Genomic DNA, 22,519 nt, shown 5'->3' on the forward strand with positions numbered 1-22,519 from the left:
ATTGAGAAGCCCCATAATGATGCAGCAACTAAACTTGATGAAACACTCAAAAGAACCATAAGTAGAGACAACTAACAAGTTCTGTCTTGTAAAAATATTTGTTGAGAAGAGGCATAGGCAGACCCTGCAAAATATTTGGGATGAAACACATAAACAGTTCAATATGGGAAAAAATTGAAATTGAGAATACCCTCCACACATCAGAATTTTCTCTGATTTTACCAGGTAGCTCAGCACTTGTGGACAGAGTGTCTTCTCAACTAAAAATATTATGGTCACTGTATACCAACAATGAACAAGTGGAACCTGAAGTTAAATTACAAGGTCCACTTACATTAGCACCAAAAAAAAAGAAACAGGCATAAATCTAACAAAACGTGTACAAGATCTAGATGAGGAAAACTACAAAACTCTGACAAGTGAAATCAAAGAGCTAAATAAATGGAGAGATATTCAATGTTCATAAATAGAGAAACTTAGTTGTCAAGACATCAGTTCTTCGCAACTTGATCTTTAGATTCAATGCAATCCTAAATCCTAATCAAAATCCCAGCAAGTTATTTCATGGATGTCAACAAACTGATTCTAAAGTTTACCTGGAGAAGCAAAAGACCCAGAATAGCTAACGTAATACTGAAGGAGAACAAAGTTGGAAGAATAATGCTACCTGACTTCAAGACTTACTATAAAGCTACAGTAATCAAGACCATGTGATACTGGCAAAAGAATAGACAAATATATCTATGGAACAGAATAGACAGCCCAGAAATAGACCCTATAAATACTGTCAACGGACCTCTGACAGGCAGAACATAGGGTAATTTTAGGGCAGTGAAAATACTCTGTATGATATTATGATGACGGACATATGTCACGACACATTCATCAGAACCCACAGAATTCACAACACCTAGAGTGAACCCTCACATGAACTATGAACTTTGGGTGATTATGATGCAACATTGCAGGTTCATCCTTGGTTAAAAAAAAAAAAATGTGCCATTCTTGTGGGTGATGTTGATAATAGGGAAGGCTATCCATGCATGTGGACAGGGAAAATATGGGAAATCTGAAAAAAATATTTTTAATTATTTGAACGTTCAAGTTGAACATTATTATGATAATGGTCAGATAACTTGAACATTCAAATAAATAATGGATTATAACCTACTGAATAAAATAAGAGTATGAGTGTGTGCTGATATATAATTTAATAGATGACTAAATGAAGGAGAAGAAAAAGGGGTTTTTTTTACAATTTTTAATTTATTTTATTGAAGTATAGTTTATTTACAATGTTGTGTTAGTTTCTGCTGTACAGCAAACAGATTCATTTCTACATATATATTCAGAAAAAGTTATTCTTTACCATAGAATTCCAATAAATAAATGTATAAGGAATCATGGAATTAGAAAATTCCACAACAATAATGGTAATAACTGATTCAGGCGAATAATCATCAAACTTGTGTGCACAAGTGGACTGAGTGAGACCCGTAAGAAATAATAAACCATTGCTGTTTGAAGCTACTAAGTGTTGGGAGGTTCGTTCACAGCAAAAGATAACTGGAACACGTTTGAAATAAAAAAGATTAACTAGCAATATTAAGTATTATTATCCTTATTTTACAAATGAGAACCTGAATCACAGAGATATTAAGTGACTTCCCCAGGGTCACACAGGAAAGAAGTAACGGAGCTAAGATTCTAAGCCACTGCCTCTCAGTAGAAGAACGGCAGCTGTACTTTTGTTCTTGCATTCTACCCACCTTTGATTATTATAAAGTTGCACAGCCTGTGTAGCCTCTTTGTGTATGTTGACACCCTTATTGCCTCAGTCACACAGGTTCAACGTCGCAATCCCCTTGGACTCCGGGCTCTCCTCAGCTCTATGTTAGTCATCACCAGAACCTAGATCCTTCTTCCACAATGTTTCTCCCAGCCCTCAGTTACACTATAGGCGCTGCAATGGTGGAGCTCATTGAAACAATTCGTGTTATACAAGAACTTCTGGAAAGGATATAAAAGCTAGAAAATTTCTTAACTCTTTTTATCAGTCCTTCACACTACACCGTTTTCATACGTTTGAAGCTAATTTCGAGATCGGAAAAACCCATCTTCAAAGGAAACAAGAACCACACGTGTCTGAGGTCGGGTTCCCTGGGAAGCCAACTCGGACACGGTGATTCAAGCACAGGGCGAGAGCCTGGGACCAGCACCTAGAGAAGGGGAGGGATGCAGAGGCGGGACTGGGGATGAGGGGAGGGCAAGAGCCTCAACACAGGCTCAAGCCGCGTCCACAGGGCGCCCTCAGAAGCAGCGCTGACCCCTGAGACTTGTCCTGAGTGGTGGGGAGGGGCTGGACCTCCACCCAAGGAGGAGTTCCCCTGGGGCAGGGTGAGTCTCCCTAGCGGTGCAGCCCCCAGGAAGCTGGCTTGGAGGGCGGTGGGCTGCAACCTTCCCAGCAGCTTCAGGGAATGAGTCTTCGTCCCCGACAGGCTGGTTCCGGGTGGTACAGCATGGTACCCACCACAACGTCCCACAGTGGAATAAAATCAGAAATACTAAACTGCAGGGAGCTGGGCCCCAGCAAAACAGCGCCCTCGATTATTGAGAGCCACTGATTTTTCGTGACTTTAGGATAAACCATCGGGCTTGACTATTTTCTCAGCCCAGTGACTGGAGGAAACAATGTGCTTCCTTTGGGCCTGACACACTGGCTACCTCCCATCACCGGCAATCTCACAGACTAAAGGCTGCGTGTGTGTGTGCGCGTGTCTGCGTGTGTGTGTCTGCGTGTGTGTCTGTGTGTCTCTCTGTGTGTGTCTGTCTGTGAGTCTGTGTGTGTTTTGGGGAAGGGGGCGTAATTTATTTTTATCTAAGTGACACTAAGCAAGGAGAAAGTAAAAAACAGCTTCGAGTCTCCAATCCAAATAAACCTAGTAGGTTGATCAACTGAAGGGCGAGCATTTCAGCGGTTCAAAGCCAGCTACCCAGATGTGAAGTGCAGGAAATCCCATTCACAGAACTTCTGTTTTTAATGGGACTCTTCATAGAGTCAAAGCTTTGAGGGGTTTTCTCATTAAAGAGAAATTGGAAGAGGGGGTAGACTGCATGCCTGGGTCTCACTGCTCTGACATGTGACCGTGTCCATCACAGACCCAAGAAACACACAGCTGCCCCCAGAAGCTAGGGTGCAGGAGCACAGAGGCTCCCACAAACCCCTAATTCTTGCTGGATTCAGGAGTGACTCAAAGGATGTGCAGAGAGATCCAATTTAAAGTCCGCTCACTTGTCTCATGTGTCCTTATTAAAAGGTTGACTTGAAGTACTTGAGATTTTTTGCAACTTGTCTTCCCTCTAAATTGACAAGGGCAGCTTGGAATTTCCTAGGCACTTAGTAAAGTCTTATTTGAACGTCCTAACATTCTAGCAGTAATTTACGGCACCAAAATATAAAATCGGGGGCAGGGTGGTAGGAGTGCAGATGAGAAATAGTCATCTCTTTCTCTGTGGTTGCTAGGTTGAGGATGAAATAGATTGTATTTGCAAATTGTTGTGAACATTGTTTTCTCCCTTTTGCCGGAGCTCCGGGCTCTATGCAGACAAGGGAAATAGTCACCACCTCTTAAAATGCTGCACGGCATTCTTAATCACTGACTAAAGATGCACTCTGTTCTGTGAAGTCCTTCTCAATGTTCACTGTATATAATCTCTGTAAAACTCAGATCATTTTTGTGTATAACCAGAGAAAGTAGATCTTAAAATTCCTGCAGTGCTTTCTCCTTCCCAATGCCACCAAAGCCACTCAAAAGAAACCTTGTTTTAAAGCTTCACACTTGGCACAGGCCTGAGAGCTGGCCGTCATTTGATTTACAAATAGAGTCAAAGCTATTTTTAAATTGTGTAATAAGCATACACAAAAACTAACCTTTCCTTAACTTTTTAAACACACTCCATAATGCCATATGCTGCCTCTTCTGACATCTGTGCTCACCAGACAGCTCTGCAGAAAATCCCTGAAGGGAAGGAGAGTGTGTAATTGGAAATCCAACTAGGTCCAGAAGTATTCTCTATTGGGAAAAAAAAGGATTTTCCACCATACATGTACCTGACTTAGTATTTACTGGTTAATTACTTTTGGCAGCTCTCTGCTGTTCAGTAATGTACAATAATGAACTTAAGGACATCACTTTTGCAACTAAAAATTTTGACCTCTTTACCAAGTTATTAAATATTCTTTCATCAATACCCTCATTATTCAGCATTTTCTTTGATCACAGATGGAGAAAGTGGGAAATGGGGTTTCCACCACAGATCCATGGAAGACAAAACCTTAAAATAGGTTTCTGCTTCGTGGTTTAATGTCATTTTTAAGCCAAGGAACTCTTCAGTGAATTCAATCCATACAGAAAACACAAGTATTTCAAACAAAACAAAACAAAAAAGTTTCCTTTGGTCCCTACACACTCCTTTAAGTTTTTTCTCTCCTGCTTCCCCTTGCTTACAAATATCTCAATAAATAACAGTTTCATAAAAAATGTTTTGTTCCATTTAGACCACTGAGTATAAAATAGGTCAAATGAAAACCCACTAAAAGTAAAATAAATAAAATGGTACAATATAAACTAAATGTTAGGGCTTCCCTGGTGGCGCAGTGGTTGGGAGTCCGCCTGCTGATGCGGGGGACACAGGTTCGTGCCTACATGCCGCGAAGCGGCTGGGCCCGTGAGCCATGGTCGCTGAGCCTGCGTGTCTGGAGCCTGTGCTCCGCAACGGGAGAGGCCACAGCAGTGAGAGGCCCACGTACAGCAAAAAATAAATAAAAATAAAAATAAATAAACTAAATGTTAGGTTCTATACATAGGAAAAACCAATCAAGCCAGGCTCTGGGCCGCTAAATGTACATGGCATTTATTATGGCAGGGTCAGGAATCTGCAGCCCACAGGCCAAGTCTGGCCCATGCCTGTTTTCGTACAGTTCATGAACTAAAAATGGTTTTAAATAGCTGGGAAAACTAAAAAGAATAATATTTTGTGACACGTGGAAATTATACGAACTCCAAATTCAGGGTCCATAGATAAATTTCTGTCGGTGCACGAGCACGCTCCTTCGTTATGCACCATCTATGGCTGCTTTCACGCTACAATGGCCGAGTAGCTGCACCCAAGACCACAGGCCAGCAAAACCTACCGTGTCGACCATCTGGCCCTTTATGGAAACAGTTTACCGACCCCTGTGGTATGGGGCTCTTTTGGGGAAGACATCCTCCTTCCTCAAGGTATGAGGAGTAAGGTTGAAGGCCCACTCCAGTCAGAATCAAAGAGCCATCAATAGAGACACATGGCACTAAAAAAAAAAAAAAAAGCTAAAACACAGACACCTAGCCTCATGCCACAGGCTTGCGCTCGGGAGGGAGGCATCAGGGCTGTGTGTGATGCTGGGAGACGCGCGGTATAACATAGCTGACATTCCCAAGTGTTTACTGTGTGCTAGGCACCACGGTAAACATCCTAAAGCAGTACATTACAAAAGGAAAAAGAATAAAACATTTAAAAAAAAAAGGAAAAAGAAATGGGTGACATTAATTTTAATAACATTTTATTTAATCCCATATATCTAAAATATTACCATAAAATTTGTAATCAATATAAAACAATTATTGGGTTTCGCCGCATTTTTTGGCAGTAAAAGTATTCAAAATCCAGTGTGTATTTTATACTCACGGCCCATCTTAAGATGTACGAGCCACATGTCAAGTGCTCAAAAACCACATGTGGTTACCATATTGGACAGTGCAGCTCTAAAGCACTGTCTCGTTTAATCCTCACAACAGTGTTCTGAGGTCCGTACTATTATTGTTGCTTTTATGCAGATGAAGACACTGAGACTAGATGAGATGAACGACCTGCCCAAGGCCACATAGGTAGTAAGAAGTAGTGCTAAGGGCCCAGTTCCAATGCGGCTTCAGAGTCTCCCAAACTGTACAGGACAGACCCAGCTAATTCCTTCTAAAACACCAGTCCCAAAAACCTCATACTCCCTCCTGTCTCGTTTCTGTAGCTTACTACACTCTCACGTTGGTATCTGGACACACCCACTCTTCCATATTTTCTCTTATCCATGTTGTTATTGCCTCAAGCACCTATGTAGCCCTCCAGGGGACCATCCGTCTTCAACGCAATAGGCTCCTTTGCAGCATTCATTCCACACTCCCCGTTCCCATGCATGGCAGACACAGCTAATCCAACCACTATTTCAGTAAACCCACACTTGACCTGAAACCGTCAACACAGCACTCCGAGCAGCCTCTACAATCAAGTTGAGCTGGCACATGAAATGAAATCTGCTTTGCTTCCTCGTAAAGAACAGAAGGACAGGAACTCTGTGTGGTCACCAAACATTTACGCCACCAGTATTGTGTCATATACAATTTGGTGCCTCTCTTCCTGAGGAGATGTAACACGTATTTCAGTGAAATTTAAATTTATAATACTAAATCGTTTCTGCCAGCTACATTTTCATAAATGTAAACTCCTGACGTTGTCCTGCCAAAAGAAGCTACCAGGTGCTCTTGGTACGCGGGCCTCTCACCACTGTGGCCTCTCCCGTTGCGGAGCACAGGCTCCAGATGCGCAGGCTCAGTGGCTACGGCTCACGGGCCCAGCTGCTCCGCGGCATGTGGGATCCTCCCAGACCGGGGCACGAATCCATGTCCCCTGCATCGGCAGGCGGACTCTCAACCACTGCGCCACCAGGGAAGCCCTACCAGGTGCTCTTAAAACACCTTCCTCCCTGTTTATTTCTAAGCGCTTTACCACTCTGGTTTTCAGATTTTAATTCATGAATCACTTCTTCAGAACTAAAGACCCACAGACCTGCCCACCACCTCCCTACTCCACTGCCTCCACCAAATCTTCTTTGATCAGTTTCACCCTCACTCTTGCAAAGGAAGAAAGTCAGGTCATGGGGTTTTCCTAAGGGAAGTGAAGACTAGAAGGGACAGAGGACCCCCACAATTTCCACTCCTCCAGTTCTGTCACTGTACCTTTGGTATGAGGTCCTATTAGCCCAGACCAAGATGTGATGAGTTACAACTCCACTTCTTATTCACACTTACAACCACAGTGATAATAAAATGCCTCTACCCCATCCCCTCAAGCTTCAAGTGAGGCATACGTCCACCATGAAAAGCCCCTTTCTCTTCCCCGCTCTCCTGTGTGCCCTCCCCTGATGCCAGTACGGGTGTCAGCCCTTGCATCCCAATAGCCCACAATCCAGCAGGGACCCAGCTTAGCGCAGCACCAGGGAATATCTCCAATTCTGTTTCTGTCCCCAGTGAGCCACTGCTTTTAATGTTTATCCCCACTTCCTACAAAGAGATGACAGATCTGCACAATTTAGAGGAAACTATAGCAAGGTTTTCTAAAATCATATTTCAATTTTATTCATCTCAAGTTCAGACTTCAAAATATTTCTTTCTCTTCTGTTTCTTCTTACATCAGAGGAAAAAGTACTTTTTAACGATAATCCACTCACCCGTGCTCTCGAACCTGATTCTCTTCTTACCCTGAATTATCCACCCCTCCCCTTTGCATCAACCCTTTTACCTCTCTACTGTGTTTTGTTTTTCGTTTTTTGTTTTTTTGCCGTACGCAGGTCTCTCACTGCTGTGGCCTCTCCCGTTGCGGAGCACAGGCTCCGGACGCGCAGGCTCAGCGGCCATGGCTCACGGGCCCAGCCGCTCCGCGGCATGTGGGATCTTCCCGGACCGGGGCATGAACCCACGTCCCCTGCACCGGCAGGCGGACTCTCAACCACTGCGCCACCAGGGAAGCCCTCTACTGTGTTTTTTAAGAGACAATCCACCTCTCTCCTTTCACCCGTGAAACTTCTACAGAGTGGTCTACTGCAAAGGTGATATTTGAATCAAAACGTGAAGCAGCTGAGTCGTGAAGACATCTGGCAGAGTGCATTAGAGGTAGAGAGATGAGTAAATGCAAAGGCCCTGAGATGGGAGCATGCTTGGTGTGTTGTAGGACCTGCATGAAGTCCAGAGAGGCTGCGGAGTGAGGTGGGAGTCGTGTGAAACGAGATCAAAGGGAGCTAGATCGCGTAGGGGTCACAGGTCATCGGAAGGCCATTGGCTGATACTGAGATGGGGAGTGACAAAATCTGGCCTATGTTTTCTGGCCATTGGATTGAGAATAGACTATAAAGCCATAAGTGTAGGGAGAAAAAAAAAAAGATAACCTAGGAGGCTACTGCAGTAATTTTTTTAAAAAAAGAGTGGTCGGGCTTCCCTGGTGGCGCAGTGGTTGAGAGTCCGCCTGCCAATGCAGGGGACAGGGGTTCGTGCCCCGGTCCGGGAAGATCCCACATGCCGCGGAGCGGCTGGGCCCGTGAGCCATGGCCGCTGAGCCTGAGCGTCCGGAGCCTGTGCTCCGCAACGGGAGAGGCCACAACAGTGAGAGGCCCGCGTACCACAAAAAATAAAATAAAATAAATACAATAAAATAAAATAAATAAAAATTTGAAAAGAGTGGTCTACACTTTCTGATTATATTTCCTCACCACCTATTTATTACTGAAAACTTGGCTCCCAACAATCAACTGAAAACCATTCAGTTGAGGATCTCCAGTGCCCTTTTTCCTGTCCTCTTCTCTTCTCTGACCTTCTGGGACACTACATACTGTTAAGACCTAACTTCTTGGTCTTCTTCCTTCCCTTGGCTTCTGAGACGTCTCAGCGTCTCCAATCCATCCTTGCTTCGGTTGCTCACGGGCCAGGAGCTTCACTGACTTCTTTCCCTCCTCACAAGCTCCTGTCATCAGGCTTGTTCTTTCCATAAGCGCTGCCTCCTGTACATCCCACGCCTTCCCACCAAGACTTCGAATACTGTCTGCCTCTATGAAAACAACGCCTTCAACTCTACCCCTAGTTACAATTTCAAACTTCTCTGCTGCGTATCTCCACCTGGGTGTCTCCCCACACTTACATCTAAAGCAGAATGTAACATCTTTTCAGAAAACACACACACACACACACACACACACACACACACACACACACACACACGAAGCTCTGTCTCCTTATGTCTGCCACTCCCAGCCCTGGGCTCTTTTCCTCTGGCACACCCTTCCCTTCTCTCGTATGTGAAGTAACTGTTCCCACAAAATGCCAAATACATCAGCAGAGGTGGACCACTCATGAATGGACATCTGTACAGCTCTGGGTGTAAAAGGTAACGGTACCAGGCACAGGGTCACACAAAAGCAGCACTATTTACCAACCACACTGAATTTTCGCCACAAACAAGAAATAAAAACTCTCCAGCCTCTGCACTTTTAACATTATACTTATCCTTCTGAAACCTCTGAACCTTCTCTAATGCCTTCCTTCCTCTTCTGTCACACCCCCCATTCATTCACGTGTCACGTACCGCAAATAATCAATAAATAATAAATTAATGGAGGGAAACGTCATCCGGGAAACAAGGCATTCCAGCATTGTAAATCCTTCTTAACAACATAATGGATCAAACAGCAACCCCGCCCAGATTCTTACAGGATCTGATTTCTGCTCCCACCACAAGCCCTCAGTGACTCATTCCCCTTTAGAAGAGCAGCGGTACGTGTTTAGCTTGGAGTTTAAAGAATCAGTCTGTTCACTTTCAACTTCACTCCATCACTGATTGATAGTCAAGCCCCAAGACCTGTTTCTCCACTGCTTTACATTAACACCAACGTTTAGAGCTAGGGGCCACTTGAAAGGCAAATACAGAAATCTGGGCGGGACCTTCAGCTGCCTTGAATCATCACAGAACTTGCCAAGGCTTGCCTCTCACCCTCAGGTTTTCCGGTACTTGGTCGGAACAATCCATGAGAATCCTTCTAACCGAAGGGCAGTTGTTCTCACTGTAACACAGCTGAGAATCACTTGTGATGACTGCTTAAAATAAAGTTTAGATTCCCAGACCTCACCCATGTCTTGATAGGGTGACCATGAATCTGCATTTTGAATAAATATGACTCACATTTTGAGAAACACAGCAGCAGAATTTAGTTTTAGAAAAGATCTGAGGTGCCTAGCCACCCACTCCCACCCCTTGCAGAACCATTAGTCCATAAAGAGCAACTCCACCTTGAGCTGAAACAAGAAACTGGCACAAAAACGCAGGTAAGCATTTCTAAACTCCTTAGTTAGCCTTATTTTCTTCCGTATCAGATAAAGCAACATTCGCAAATATACCCTAAGTCTCACACAGAGTTCCCCATATGTTGGGAGAGTTTCCTAGAGTATCACGGAAGTAGCTTCGGCTGCAAACGTGGGCGCCTGTGATGTTTCCAGCTCTACCACCAAAAGGCGTTTCACCCTGGGCAAGTCACCAGACACCACCCCTCTGTCTCCTCAGCCATAAACTAGCTGATTGATTTGGCTTATCTCTGAGACCCCGACCAGCTCCAAAATTCTACGAAGCCCAAACTAAATTAGGAGGAGAGTTGGCATTGCAACTTGCAACTCTCAGATCCAGATTAGATTTCATGAGATCCAGCTCTGAACTACCACAAGCAAACGAGAAAATGATTTTCAAGGAAGATTGATACCACACTGCATCAATATCGCAAACAAAAAGTATTTCATGCTCTTTCAGGCAGTGGAAAACCTTCAACTTCAGAACCATCAGTACCAACAGAACCGACTTCACATTCAGGCTATACCATTTAATGTGTTATCCCAGGAAAACTATTCTCTCTTAGCCTCAGTTTTCTTATCTCTAAAATGAAGATAATAGTGCATTCCTCCAAGGGTTATTGAAGTTAAAAATTGTGCATAAAGTCCCTGGCACTATAAGGAAACTCAATATTTAATATGTTACGTTCCTTCCCATCCCCTCCTAGTGAGGTGCCTTTTATAGAGTCCCCAGTTCAAGATCATCCCAACAGGTGACTAAGAATTGCCTCTGACATAACTGTTGCCATCATCTTCTAATGACAATAGGTACCAATTTCTTGAGTAAGTCCTATGTGTTTAAGTGCTTTAAACGTTACCTCATTTCACCCTCACATTAACCGTATAATTGTACAAGGCGGAAACCACTGCTCTTCAGATGATTAAACTGAAGCCTGGTGAGAAGGTGACAGCCCACAGACACACAACCACTGATGGAAGGGCATCAGGTAGCCTGGCTTCAGAGCCCACGCTCATCGTGACTACACTCTGGTCCTTTATCCTCAGGTCCCACCTTCTTACTAATATATACTACACACAGTACCAAAGACATGTGAAAGAAGAACCCACACCCTTTAAAAATAATTCTCATGTCACTGCAGGTTCCAAATGAGCTCTACTGGCACAGCTGCCCGTGCAAACCTTCCCTGGGAGACCTGCACACAGAGCATACTAATTCATCTACACTCATGAAAACCAGTTACTGATTTTGATCTACAAGCCATGAAATGTATGTCAGGAGCTTTGTTTCCACCAGAAAGCCATCCAAACGGAATTGGATGAGTTTTTTAAGTTCTTCAGCTAATATTTCCAATTATAAAATACTGACTTCCCATCCTTACTGAATCGAGATAGAAAATAAAGCACCCCATAGTCAATGGGAGAGAGCTAAAAAGACAATAAAGACAAAGAAGAATGTTTCATTCTTAAAGAATAGAAGGTAAACACCCCATTAGCTCTCCAAGATATTAGGGCAAGAAGAAAAGGCAAGTTATTAAAGGATACAGACATACACATAGAGTTCAACTCACCCAGACCCTTCAGTGGGAAGATGGAAGCAGGCTCGACGCCATAAATAAATAAGAAGAGCCTCCAGGCCAGGAGACGCCCTGCCTTGCACCCAAGTTTGCAGCTGAGATTTTCTGTTTAGGTTTTTTTCTTTTGTTCTTTTTGCCGGGGGTGGGGGGGAGAAATTTTATTTTTTTTATATTATATTGAAATGCAAATCAAAACTACAATGAGGTATCACCTCACAGCAGTCAGAATGGCCATCATCAAAAAATATATTGAAGTATTGTTGATTAACAACGTTGTGTTAGTTTCAGGTGTACAGCCAAGTGACTCAGTTATACGTATACAGGTATCTATTCTTTTTCAAATTCTTTCCCCACTTAAGTTATTACAGAATGTTGAGCAGAGTTCCCTGTGCTATCAAAAAGTCTACAAGCAATAAATGCTGGAGAGGGTGTGGAGAAAAGGAAACCTTCCTGCACTGCTGGTGGGAATGTAAATTGGTGCAGCCACTATGGAGAACAGTATGGTGGTTCCTTAGGTTTTTATCTTGTATCAGGTATATGTGAAACCAGCGACAAAGAATTCATCAGTGGAGGAAAGGGGTGTATTCTTTATTATTTGAAGTACATTTCATTCAGGAAAAACAATGAAAGTTTACAAATGAACATTTCAAATTGTAAAAAGAGATTGGGAAATAAAGCAGAAATTATGGTTTCCAGGATATCAGAAATGATTCAATTCCTTCACACGCTTTAAAAGATAAGAAGAGGGCTTCCCTGGTGGCGCAGTAGTTGAGAGTCCGCCTGCCGATGCAGGGGACATGGGTTCGTGCCCCGGTCCGGGAAGATCCCACATGCCGCGGAGCGGCTGGGCCCGTAGAGCCATGGCCACTGAGCCTGCGCGTCCGGAGCCTGTGCTCCGCAGTGGGAGAGGCCCGCGTACCGCAAAAAAAAAAAAAAGATGAGAAGATAGCTCTCATTTATGACCTGTGAATTCCAATGTTCTTCACTTTTTTTCTTGATTTGGCATGGAACTCCAGGGCACCATCACAGTAAAGGAAGAGGTAAACGCCAGGAAGCTAAGAAATAAGGGGACAGACTCATTCTCCAACCAACAGACAGTCTGACTTAATTTCAAATGCCAATAGATGCTCCATCTTCTCTGGTAATTACTACCTGCTGAATTTTATCAATTACATTTACTTAACTAACTCTTCTGTACAACAGAAGATAAGATTAGGAACCTAGTTCTATTCACCATAGAGGAGGATGAGAGTGGTGTTTGTAACAATGACAAGTACACTTCAATATCTGAATGTCACCACTAAAAACGCATTAACATACCCTTAGGGAACTCCTCAAAGTTTATCAGAAACACTTTTTCTCAAGGGCTATTGTTCACCCAAAAATAAATAAATAAAAATTAATTGATCCCAATAAATATAAAATTAATATATTTAAACATGAATAAACTAACTGTCATGCAATCCATGCTACTGGCCTCAAGGACTGGAATGTAAACAAAATTTTTCCCATATCTGCCAAACAAATAAATGAACTTTTCCTTGAGGACAAGCCATACTTTTCTGCCTTTATTAAGGAAGGTATATGCTGCAATTCTAATGCTTTAGCTATTACTATTTCTGACACAAATTAAGCTAGAAATGCATTCTGGTTATGGTGAAACACCGCCCTGCCCCAGGAATTTCTAAGAACAGCAGGACTGCTAGAAACAGCCACTCAGAAACAATCCCCCTCCTTACCCAGCTCTGCTAGCAGGCAGACCTTTATTAAAACCAATCTTTCCTTGGCAGGACCTCTTGGAGTCCATCATAAGAAAATGATGAAATAATCAGACCTAAAACGTATTTATTTGCCTGTGTTTATGTGGCAAGGAAAAAGTGAATCCTAGGAAGCTCCAGACCCCACTAATTTAGAAAGTCCTCCTTTATCTACATATTGTTACACCTGGAGAAATCAGATAAAGCAAAGGATGTAAGGACAGGGAGGGAGAAATGTCTTGGTCCTTAAGTCCTAACTTTACAGGAAGCATCTGCTCTGAGAACAATGACCCACAGCCCCTGATAACAAAGTTAACATTCTCCTTTGAAAGAGGGAGAAGGGTTGCAATGGTATTTTCAATGAAACTGTATGTCAACTGTGTCCAAAACAGCCCCTGAAAGTAGTGCATTTTCTCTCTTTCTTTTTCAAAGATCCATTAAGCTCCCAGGATAGTGTCGTCCGACCCACTTCAGCCTTACCCAAAAGCATGACGAACTTTCCTCCCAAAGGAAAAATCTAAGAATAAAGTTTAAAACCACGCCACAGTAACAAGCACCTCAGTGTTCGTACTATTTGCAGAAAAAAAGAAACAAGACTGACGGAGGAGACTGCAGAAAAGACAACAAAGGAGAAATTCTAGAATAAGCACACGCAAATGTCCGAGCAAAGCCCAAGTATTTATCAAGATCATCCTTGTTATTCTGGACCTTTGCATTGTAGTAAAACTGTCACACTAGTAGAGCCAAAATGATAATTCTTAATGAATAAATAATGAATGTGGAACTACCTTAAGTGTGGTCTGCTGTGACTTAGTATTTCAATAGTTTCTTTAGCCATTATCACAAGACAAAGATTCATTCATTTTCAGAATAAATAGTTCAATAATAAAAGTAAGAGATCTGCCCCCATGTAAAAAGGAAATGATGCTTCCTGCATCTTCTTCAATAGTATTCCTATTTACAATATTAACAGCTACTGTTTATTGAGTGCCTAATAGGTACTAGATACTGATTTTAACTTTACAACTGCCCTGGGAAGTACATTATCCCCGTTTTATAGATGAGGAAATTGAAGCTCAGAGCATTTAAGTAACCTGCCCAAGATCACACAGCTAGTGCTAAGACTCAGTCTCAGATCTTAAGCGCTAACTGCATTGCTTCTCCAGGGAAACAAGGCCTCCCGCTTTCCTGACACTACTCCTGTGAAAGACAAAGTGGCCTGGCCCCTGCACACATCACCTCTTCCTGACTCCAAACTTACCCACCCAGTCAGTCAACTTCCCAACGGAGAAAGAACCTCGGATGTAGATAAACTTTGATTTTATCTCATTTCATGACGGTGTTAATTTCTCTATGCTGGTAAAGGATAAACATTTACATAATGAGCTACTGTGGAATCTCATCCACCCTTCATTTTGTGCCCTCAAATGATTCTTTTAAAGGATAACTCAACATTATAGGAAGTTATGCCTCAATTGCTGGCCTCTGACTAAACATCTAAACATGCTTCTAGTTAACAGTGTTTACAGTTGGGTGGTAGGATTACAGGTAGGATTTTGGTTTATTCCCTTTACTTCCAGTATTTGCCAGGTTGCTCGCACTGAGTATACATTACTCTTTCAATTAGAAAAAATTAAATGTTCATTTTAATGTGAAAGAAAGTTTACCTATTTAACTATTTACCCCCCAAATTATTCTGCCCTTAGTATTGAAAAAGAAGACATTCACTGACCCAATTTAATCCTGGGCCTGGTTAGAACCCAAATTTAAAACAAGATATGTGGGTTCTTTTACAAATGGCTCCGACTTCTTTTACATTATTTTTCTTTTTTTTCCTGTTACTTAAAAAACTAAAAAATATTCCATAAAACTAGATTTTAACTTCTTCTTTTCCTACCCACAGGCCTACTTAGTAAAATCCTCTGCACCCAATAAATATGGTCATACCTGGTTTGCATAAACCATACGTAAATATGGTTTTGTGCCAGACTGTTAACTACGCCCATTTCCTCTTCTGGGCACACACTGTCCTACGTGCCCAGCCTCCTGTGCAGCTAAACGTGGCCATCAGAGGAGGGAGGAATGATATGAGCCACGTCCAGGCCTGGCCCATAAAGACCTCCCACAGGAGACACTCCACGCTCTTCCCCTTCAGATTGGAAGCCACGTACTGGTGACGACAGAGCCACAAAGGGGAAGGAACCTGGGCCTCACAATCTCCACCTGGAAGAGCATCCCAGGAACATCATTTTGGACTCCACATGAGTAAGAAATAAAAGGGTATTGTGTAAGCCACTGAAAATGCAGGGCTTCTCCACTACATCACATAGCACGTGGCTTTATTAACATACTCCAATTATTACTGCAGATGAGTTAAGACTCTGCTGTTATCTTACCTTTTTCAAAGACTCCTTCTGCTTCCAGGACAGAGACAGCAAGGTTCGCGGCTATCTTGACCAGCTCCGCCTTCACAGTGACCTGTGAGGGGCTGTGTTCCAGAAGCTCCACCCCAATGGTCACATTTCCCCCAGGTCTGATGATCCCAGGGGCTGTCACCAGAAACTTGGGCCTAAAGAGTTCCCAACAACAAGGGAAAAACAAAGTTTCTTACCCTCACATCTCCATTCTTTTGAGATCCTCAAATTTCATAGGCTCCCTATACTGTGCCAGTTGCAACTGTTCCAATTAATATTGCCTCACTGCTCCATTTAGCAACTGCACTGAAATGCTATTGAAACAACAATAATCCCCATAAATCCATTTTTTATCCAGTTTTATTGAGATATAATTGATTTGACTTTCATGCATCATGAGATGATTATCACAATAAGTTTAGTGAACATTCAACATCTCATATAGATACAAAATTAAAGAAATAGAAAAAATACATATTTTTCCTTGTGGTCAGAACTCTAAGGATTTACTCTCTTCATAACTTTCATATATAACATACAGCAGTGTTCATTATATTTATCATGTTTTATTGATACATTCCCATAAATCAATTTTAATGCGGTAATCCATGCACTGTTAGAGGACCGGCCTGTGTTATTATTTCCATTTTATAAACCACAAATAGCGCAGGATGGCTTACACTGGGACACGCAGAAGTTATTGGCAAAGTATCAATACTAGCCTCTAAACTTCTCCTTTACAGAAGACATCATCCCAGCGTAATTTTTTGTTCTTGGCTTAAAGACACACACACACACACACACACACACACACACACACACACGGATTTTGCTTGTTTCTTATTGAAACCTTTATGTTTGGGCATCTACCCAAGAAAACATCATCTAATCAACACCACTGATTAAAATATACCATCTGAAATTAAACTATCAGTGCTGACATTTCCAGGTAGAGCAGAGCATAAAAATCGCTGAAACAGCACTTTCCCTGCCCAAGCTAGGGATTAGGGCTCAAGGGCAAAAACCTCTGGGGGGAAGCGAGGGAGTGCTTTCCACTACTTAGGTGTCTCACTCGTTATCTTCCCACGATGTCTGCACCTAAACCCATACTTCAGCTACCTCGGTCACACCTTGTCATTGCCAAAGTTGAGGCATCTTGTTTAGAAAAATATATATATATATGTCTTTAAAAGAAGAAGGCACATTATTTGGGAGCTAAAAGTTGAGAAGAACGCAGAGGCAACGTGGACTAAAAATAAAATGCTGTCTTTCGAAAGCAGTTACGGCCAGAGGCGCTTAAACAACCTCGCGGGTGGAGAGAGCAACTGTCCCGCGAAGAACCGAGGGGAAGCGATGCATGATCAAATCTCCAGGCCGGGGTCCGGCTGGGGATCGCCGCCGCCCCGCGCCCGCCGCCCCGCGCCCGCCGTCCCGCGCTCCTACCGGGGGGCGGCGGCCAGCGCCGCGCTCCACACGCAGAAGAGGCGGGCGGCGGTCCCGAGCCGCGGGCCCCGCATCTCCGCGGCGTCTGCCCGGCGACCGCGGGCTCCGGAGGAAATTCGCGGGCAGCGCGGGGTGTGGCCTTCCACCTCCTCCCGGATCTCCCCGACTCCAGGCTTAGCAGTTTGCACTGGGCGCGCCTGCGAGCGGAGCGAGGGCTCTACATTGAGCCGGGACGCGGCGGCTCCACCCCTCCCGCCGCATCGCAATGGCGCTGCTCGGCGCCCCGGGCCGCACCGCAAACCCCGGGCGGCAGACCTGCTGCCCTGGCCACCCGGTTCCTCGGGCTGTTTATGCTAGTGCTGTACCGCCCGTGCCCGGGGTGCATGAGCAGGCCCATCCTTGTACGGAGACGTTCATAGCAACCTTGTGAGGTGGAAAAAAATCAGTCATTGTCGTCCAGACGATGAGTCAGAATTTTAGAGAAACGGCAAACACGCACACACACACGCCAAACGGGTGTATTTTCTGGTAGTTGTTCAATATATACGAATGAATAGGCACAAGAGAAAAACTTCTTTCCCTTGAAACAAAAACTCACGTATATCGTTTACCTCTCCAGGAAAAATGTGGTTTCTCCGTTTAAAAAAAGAAAAGGAATGGACTTCCCTGGTGGCGCAGTGGTTGAGAGTCTGCCTGCCGATGCAGGGGACACGGGTTCGTGCTCCGGTCCGCGAAGAGCCCACGTGCCGCGGAGCGGCTAGGCCCGTGAGCCACGGCCACTGAGCCTACGCGTCCGGAGCCTGTGCTCCGCAACGTGAGAGGCCGCAACAGTGAGAGGCCCGCGTACCGCAAAAAAAAAAAAAAAAGAAGAAGAAGAAGAGGAAGAAAATTCTGGCACATGCGGAAGTTAGGTGTTGCTCCTCAGAACTCTGAGAAACAACTGTCGGGGGAGATGCTTTATACTGTGGGCTATCGCTAAGCACTTCTGCTACAGAAGATATTCATTAGCACTGTGAAGCCTGGAGCAATTTGTGTAAGCACGTTAGAATTCGGGTGGCTCTCCTATCCTTAGGAAGACCAGTGGCCCAGGGGGCCCAGCAGTTGCTGAGCTCCAGCTCCTGTGTCCTGGCTTGTCTGTAGCTCCTTCCCCACTGCTTGGTGCTGTCACCATGTTCAGATGACTCAGGTTTCACCATGGCTACACCATAAAAGCAGGGAACTGCCAGCAACTGTTGGAAAACAGGCACATTCAGTCCCTAACAACTTAGAGTTTCTAATTCATGGAGAAAAGTTTTGGATGGTCACATTTTAATACGGGACAAAATGCAAAAAGAAAAGAGGTCAGCCAAGGGTGTCTCCTCACAAAGCTATGTGCTAAATAAGGGGGAAAGTAGCACCTAGACCAACTGTGGTTTTGGAGTCCAGGAACTCGCTTTCCTCCCTTTCCTGTTCCACCCTTTTTCACCCTGCTGAACAGCTAGGAGACGTCCCTATGTCCTCCTGTCTCCTCCGCACTCCTATCTTTAGTGGCCGACTTCCTGTGCAGGCAGGGCTTGGGTAAAGTGAAAAGGGTCCAAGTGGGTCTTTGGGTTCACATCCTGTGTCCCTGACACAGCTGTTACTGCCTGTCTGGTCTCCTCACCTCTGTTGTTCAGGGTCAAGTGTGGGCTCTGTCAAAGTCTAAATCAGTGCTTCTCCAACTCTAATGTGTATGAGAATCACAGTGAAATGCAGATGCTGATTCAGCAGGTCCGGGATAGGGACTGAAATTCTGCCTCATTTCAACATACTGTGGGCCACAGAGGGTCTACAGGTAAACTCTCTCTTTGATGAGAAAAGGAAGTTGGAAACCTGGAGAAAATTCTTTCCAAGCTTCACTTCGTAAGATGGATCAATAAATTCAGGTTTATTCTAGAGGCAGGAAAATGTAAAAAGCACTCCAAAAGATTAGTTGATAATGTTGCATTCCAAGAAGTCTTCTAGAAAGGTTTAGAACCACCTAGTTGTTTCGTAAAATGACATCTGTGCAGATTTTAAATTGATGCAGCCTCCCTGTTTATGCCTTCCTTCTCGCAATACACAAGAAAAACTTAACCATGTAGATTTGCACAGAGATGAGGCACAGAGTAGCCACTCAGTAAAACTGCTTAAAAGGATTAATAAAAAAACCTTCTGGGCTTCCCTGGTGGCACAGTGGTTGAGAGTCCGCCTGCCGATGCAGGGGACACGGGTTCGTGCCCCCGTCTGGGAGGATCCCACATGCCGCGGAGCGGCTGGGCCCATGAGCCATGGCCGCGGAGCCTGTGCTCCGCAACGGGAGAGGCCACAACAGTGAGAGGCCCGCGTACCGCAAAAAAAAAAAAAAAAAAAAAATCTTCTTCCTAGATTTTTTTTTTTAAGTAAGAAAAACTTAAAGTTGTCTGATAGTAACAATAAGAGATGGGGTTAAATAAATTATGGTATGCCTATGCAACAGAATACTGTGAAGCAATTTAAAATTACGTTCTTGAATTGGAGACTTTATTATTTTGTTTGTTTTGGAGACTATTTAATTATCTAAAGATAAATATTCCTGATGCTGTTGGGGGGAGTCTTTTATAAAACAGAATTTAAATGATTCCATTTTTATAAAAATAAATTGTGTTTATGTATACATATACATCATAGATATATGCATTGAAGGAAAACTGGAAGGGTATTCAGCAAAATGTTATCAGTATGCAGGTAATTACCTGGATTTGCCAAGTTTTCTACAATGAACATATATATAATAATTTTTCTTTTAAAAAGAAAACAATAAAAATGATATTGTTTTAGCAAGTAGTCTTTAAGGGAGCATCTTAGAAACTCTTTGGAATAAAATTCATGAGTTTTGATACAAAAAAATTATGTATGTTCCCCCTATGAAAACTGAATGGCCTTTGGCATAAGAACCCTACACTGTTCCTGTGTCCCTTCTGGACATGTCTTAGGGTGTGGTTCATTGAGAAAAGAGGAATCTGTAGGAGATAGATCCTATGCGATTGTGGGAGCAGCCATTGACTCTGCACCTAGCGTTGAGTCTAAGTCACTCTAAGACAGCCAGGGCAGAAAAGCTACATGTGGACCAGGACAAGGAAGCATGAGGGCAAGAGACATGGAACCCATGTCTCTATTAACACCTCCAACTCGGACGTCATGGGCAACCTGCAGGAGAAGCCGGCTGCATATGCGCTTAGCCCAGCATTCAGAAAAGCTCAAGGAGGAGATGCCCTGAGAACTGGAGGGGCTACGAGACCCACTGCCGCCCCACACCCACAAGTCAACTAACACAGCAGCAGAAATCTGGGCTAGTGGCCAATGCCTAGAGCCCTGCACTGACCTTCAGAGAGTGAAAAATATGACTTCGGTTTCACTGCTGGCTTCCAAATTCATATAAAGTATCTCTTGTGGCCAACACTAACTCATAACTATACAGGGAGGGGAATTCTAGGAAATCTAGCTTCATCTTAGATAAGTCGGCACAGTACAAAGCTACCAAAGTCCATGCGTCATCAACTAGGCCTCTCTATATACCCCTTTTAACCATACTTAACATCAACAAAAAACAGAAAAATCATGCTTTCCCCAACATGATGCAATTATCCCTCATCTAACGGAAAACAAACTTACCCTGTCTGCAAAAGAGTATATAAAATCCCTCAAGTATCTTTGAACGTTATTCGTGCCTCTTTTCCACCCTCTGTTCTCAGATCAGTGAGGCTGGTTTTGGGAGAAGCATTGAGAGAAACATTACTTGCTGATTTAGAGCACAGTCCGTAACCTCAAGTCTGTTGTTTGATTTTTTACACATTCAAACTGTATAAAATTTCAGAAATATTATGTATGAAATGAACGTCTACTTAAATTTATCATCTATTTGAGACCTATTTAGACAGAGTCCTGCACAGAACACCAGAATCTTTTTTACCCAGAACAGAGGAGGAAACCCCTGTCCACTGGAAGACAAGGAATGATACTGAAATTAACTAGGAATAATAATAACAAGGCTTGTCCTTAACTTTCTGTATGAGTGTCCAAAATTTAAAATTAGAATTCTCTGTCCAACCAAATTATCAAACAAGAATGACAATAGAATTAAAATGTTTTCAGAAATGGAATGGCTCAGAAACTTTGCCTTCAACAAACTCTTTTTAGGAAGTTACTTTTGGAGGATGTATTTAGCAAACAAACGAAATAATCCAAGAAAAAGGAAGACATGAGATTCAGGAAAAAGTATATATAACCCCAGAGAGCAATGAAGACAGAAGTTCCAACAGGAAGAATTCCAGGAATAAGGCCTCAAGGGGAAAAAAGGACCTTAGTAGAAAAGATAAATGTAATGGAAAACTGGGGGAGAAAATTGAGACTATGGTAATATAAAATTGGGTAATGAAGGGAAGGAAATTTAGAAACTCTAGAGAAAAGAAAAATAAATAGATTAAAAAAAGGGACTTCCTTGGTGGTGCAGTGGTTAAGAACCCGCCTGCCAATGTTCCAACAGGAAGAATTCCAGGAATAAGGCCTCAAAGGGAAAAAAGGACCTTAGTAGAAAAGATAAATGTAATGGAAAACTGGGGGAGAAAATTGAGACTATGGTAATATAAAATTGTGTAATGAAGGGAAGGAAATTTAGAAACTCTAGAGAAAAGAAAAATAAATAGATTAAAAAAAGGGACTTCGTTGGTGGTGCAGTGGTTAAGAATCCGCCTGCCAATGCAGGGGACATGGGTTCGAGCTCTGGTCCGGGAAGATCCCACATGCTGCAGGGCAACTGAGCCTATGCATCACAACTACTGAGCCTGGGCTCTAGAGCCCGCAAGCCACAACTACTGAGCCTGCGCTCTAGAGCCCGTGACCCACAACTACTGAGCTCGTGCGCCACAACTACTGAAGCCCATGCGCCTAGAGCCCGTGCTACACAACAAGAGAAGCCACCGCAATGAGAAGCCCACACACCACAACAAAGAGTAGCCCCCGCGCGCCACAACTAGAAAAAGCCTGCGGACAGCAACGAAGACCCAACGCAGCCAACAGTAAATAAATGAACAAATATTTTTTTAAAATAGATAAAAATGGAAGTGTAACCATAATTCATTAGTTGGCTCTGTAGTGAA

The 22,519-nt window shown here is 43.4% G+C and overlaps 1 protein-coding gene across 4 annotated transcripts in view; it reads right to left on the minus strand.

The window, feature by feature from the left end:
* CD109 (CD109 molecule) overlaps positions 1-22,519 on the minus strand; it is a 138,011-nt gene that overhangs the window by 99,421 nt on the left and 16,071 nt on the right. The window contains exons 1-2 of one of the 4 annotated variants that reach the window (XM_033428620.2): positions 17,996-18,140; positions 15,924-16,096 (exon numbers count right to left, since the gene is read on the minus strand). The exons of 1 other annotated variant lie outside the window; for it this stretch is intronic. Coding sequence is in view for 1 of the 3 variants with exons in the window: in XM_012533104.3 (XP_012388558.2) it covers positions 15,924-16,096; positions 17,385-17,458 (247 nt within the window). In the remaining 2 variants the exon portion in view is untranslated. Of the gene's footprint in view, positions 1-15,923; positions 16,097-17,384; positions 17,709-17,995; positions 18,141-22,519 lie in introns of those variants that run through there. 2 more of the 4 variants (XM_012533104.3, XM_049695428.1) reach the window with 2 other exon arrangements.

The sequence above is a fragment of the Orcinus orca genome, chromosome 12 (assembly GCF_937001465.1).
Source record: "Orcinus orca chromosome 12, mOrcOrc1.1, whole genome shotgun sequence".
Classification (NCBI taxonomy): domain Eukaryota; kingdom Metazoa; phylum Chordata; class Mammalia; order Artiodactyla; family Delphinidae; genus Orcinus; species Orcinus orca.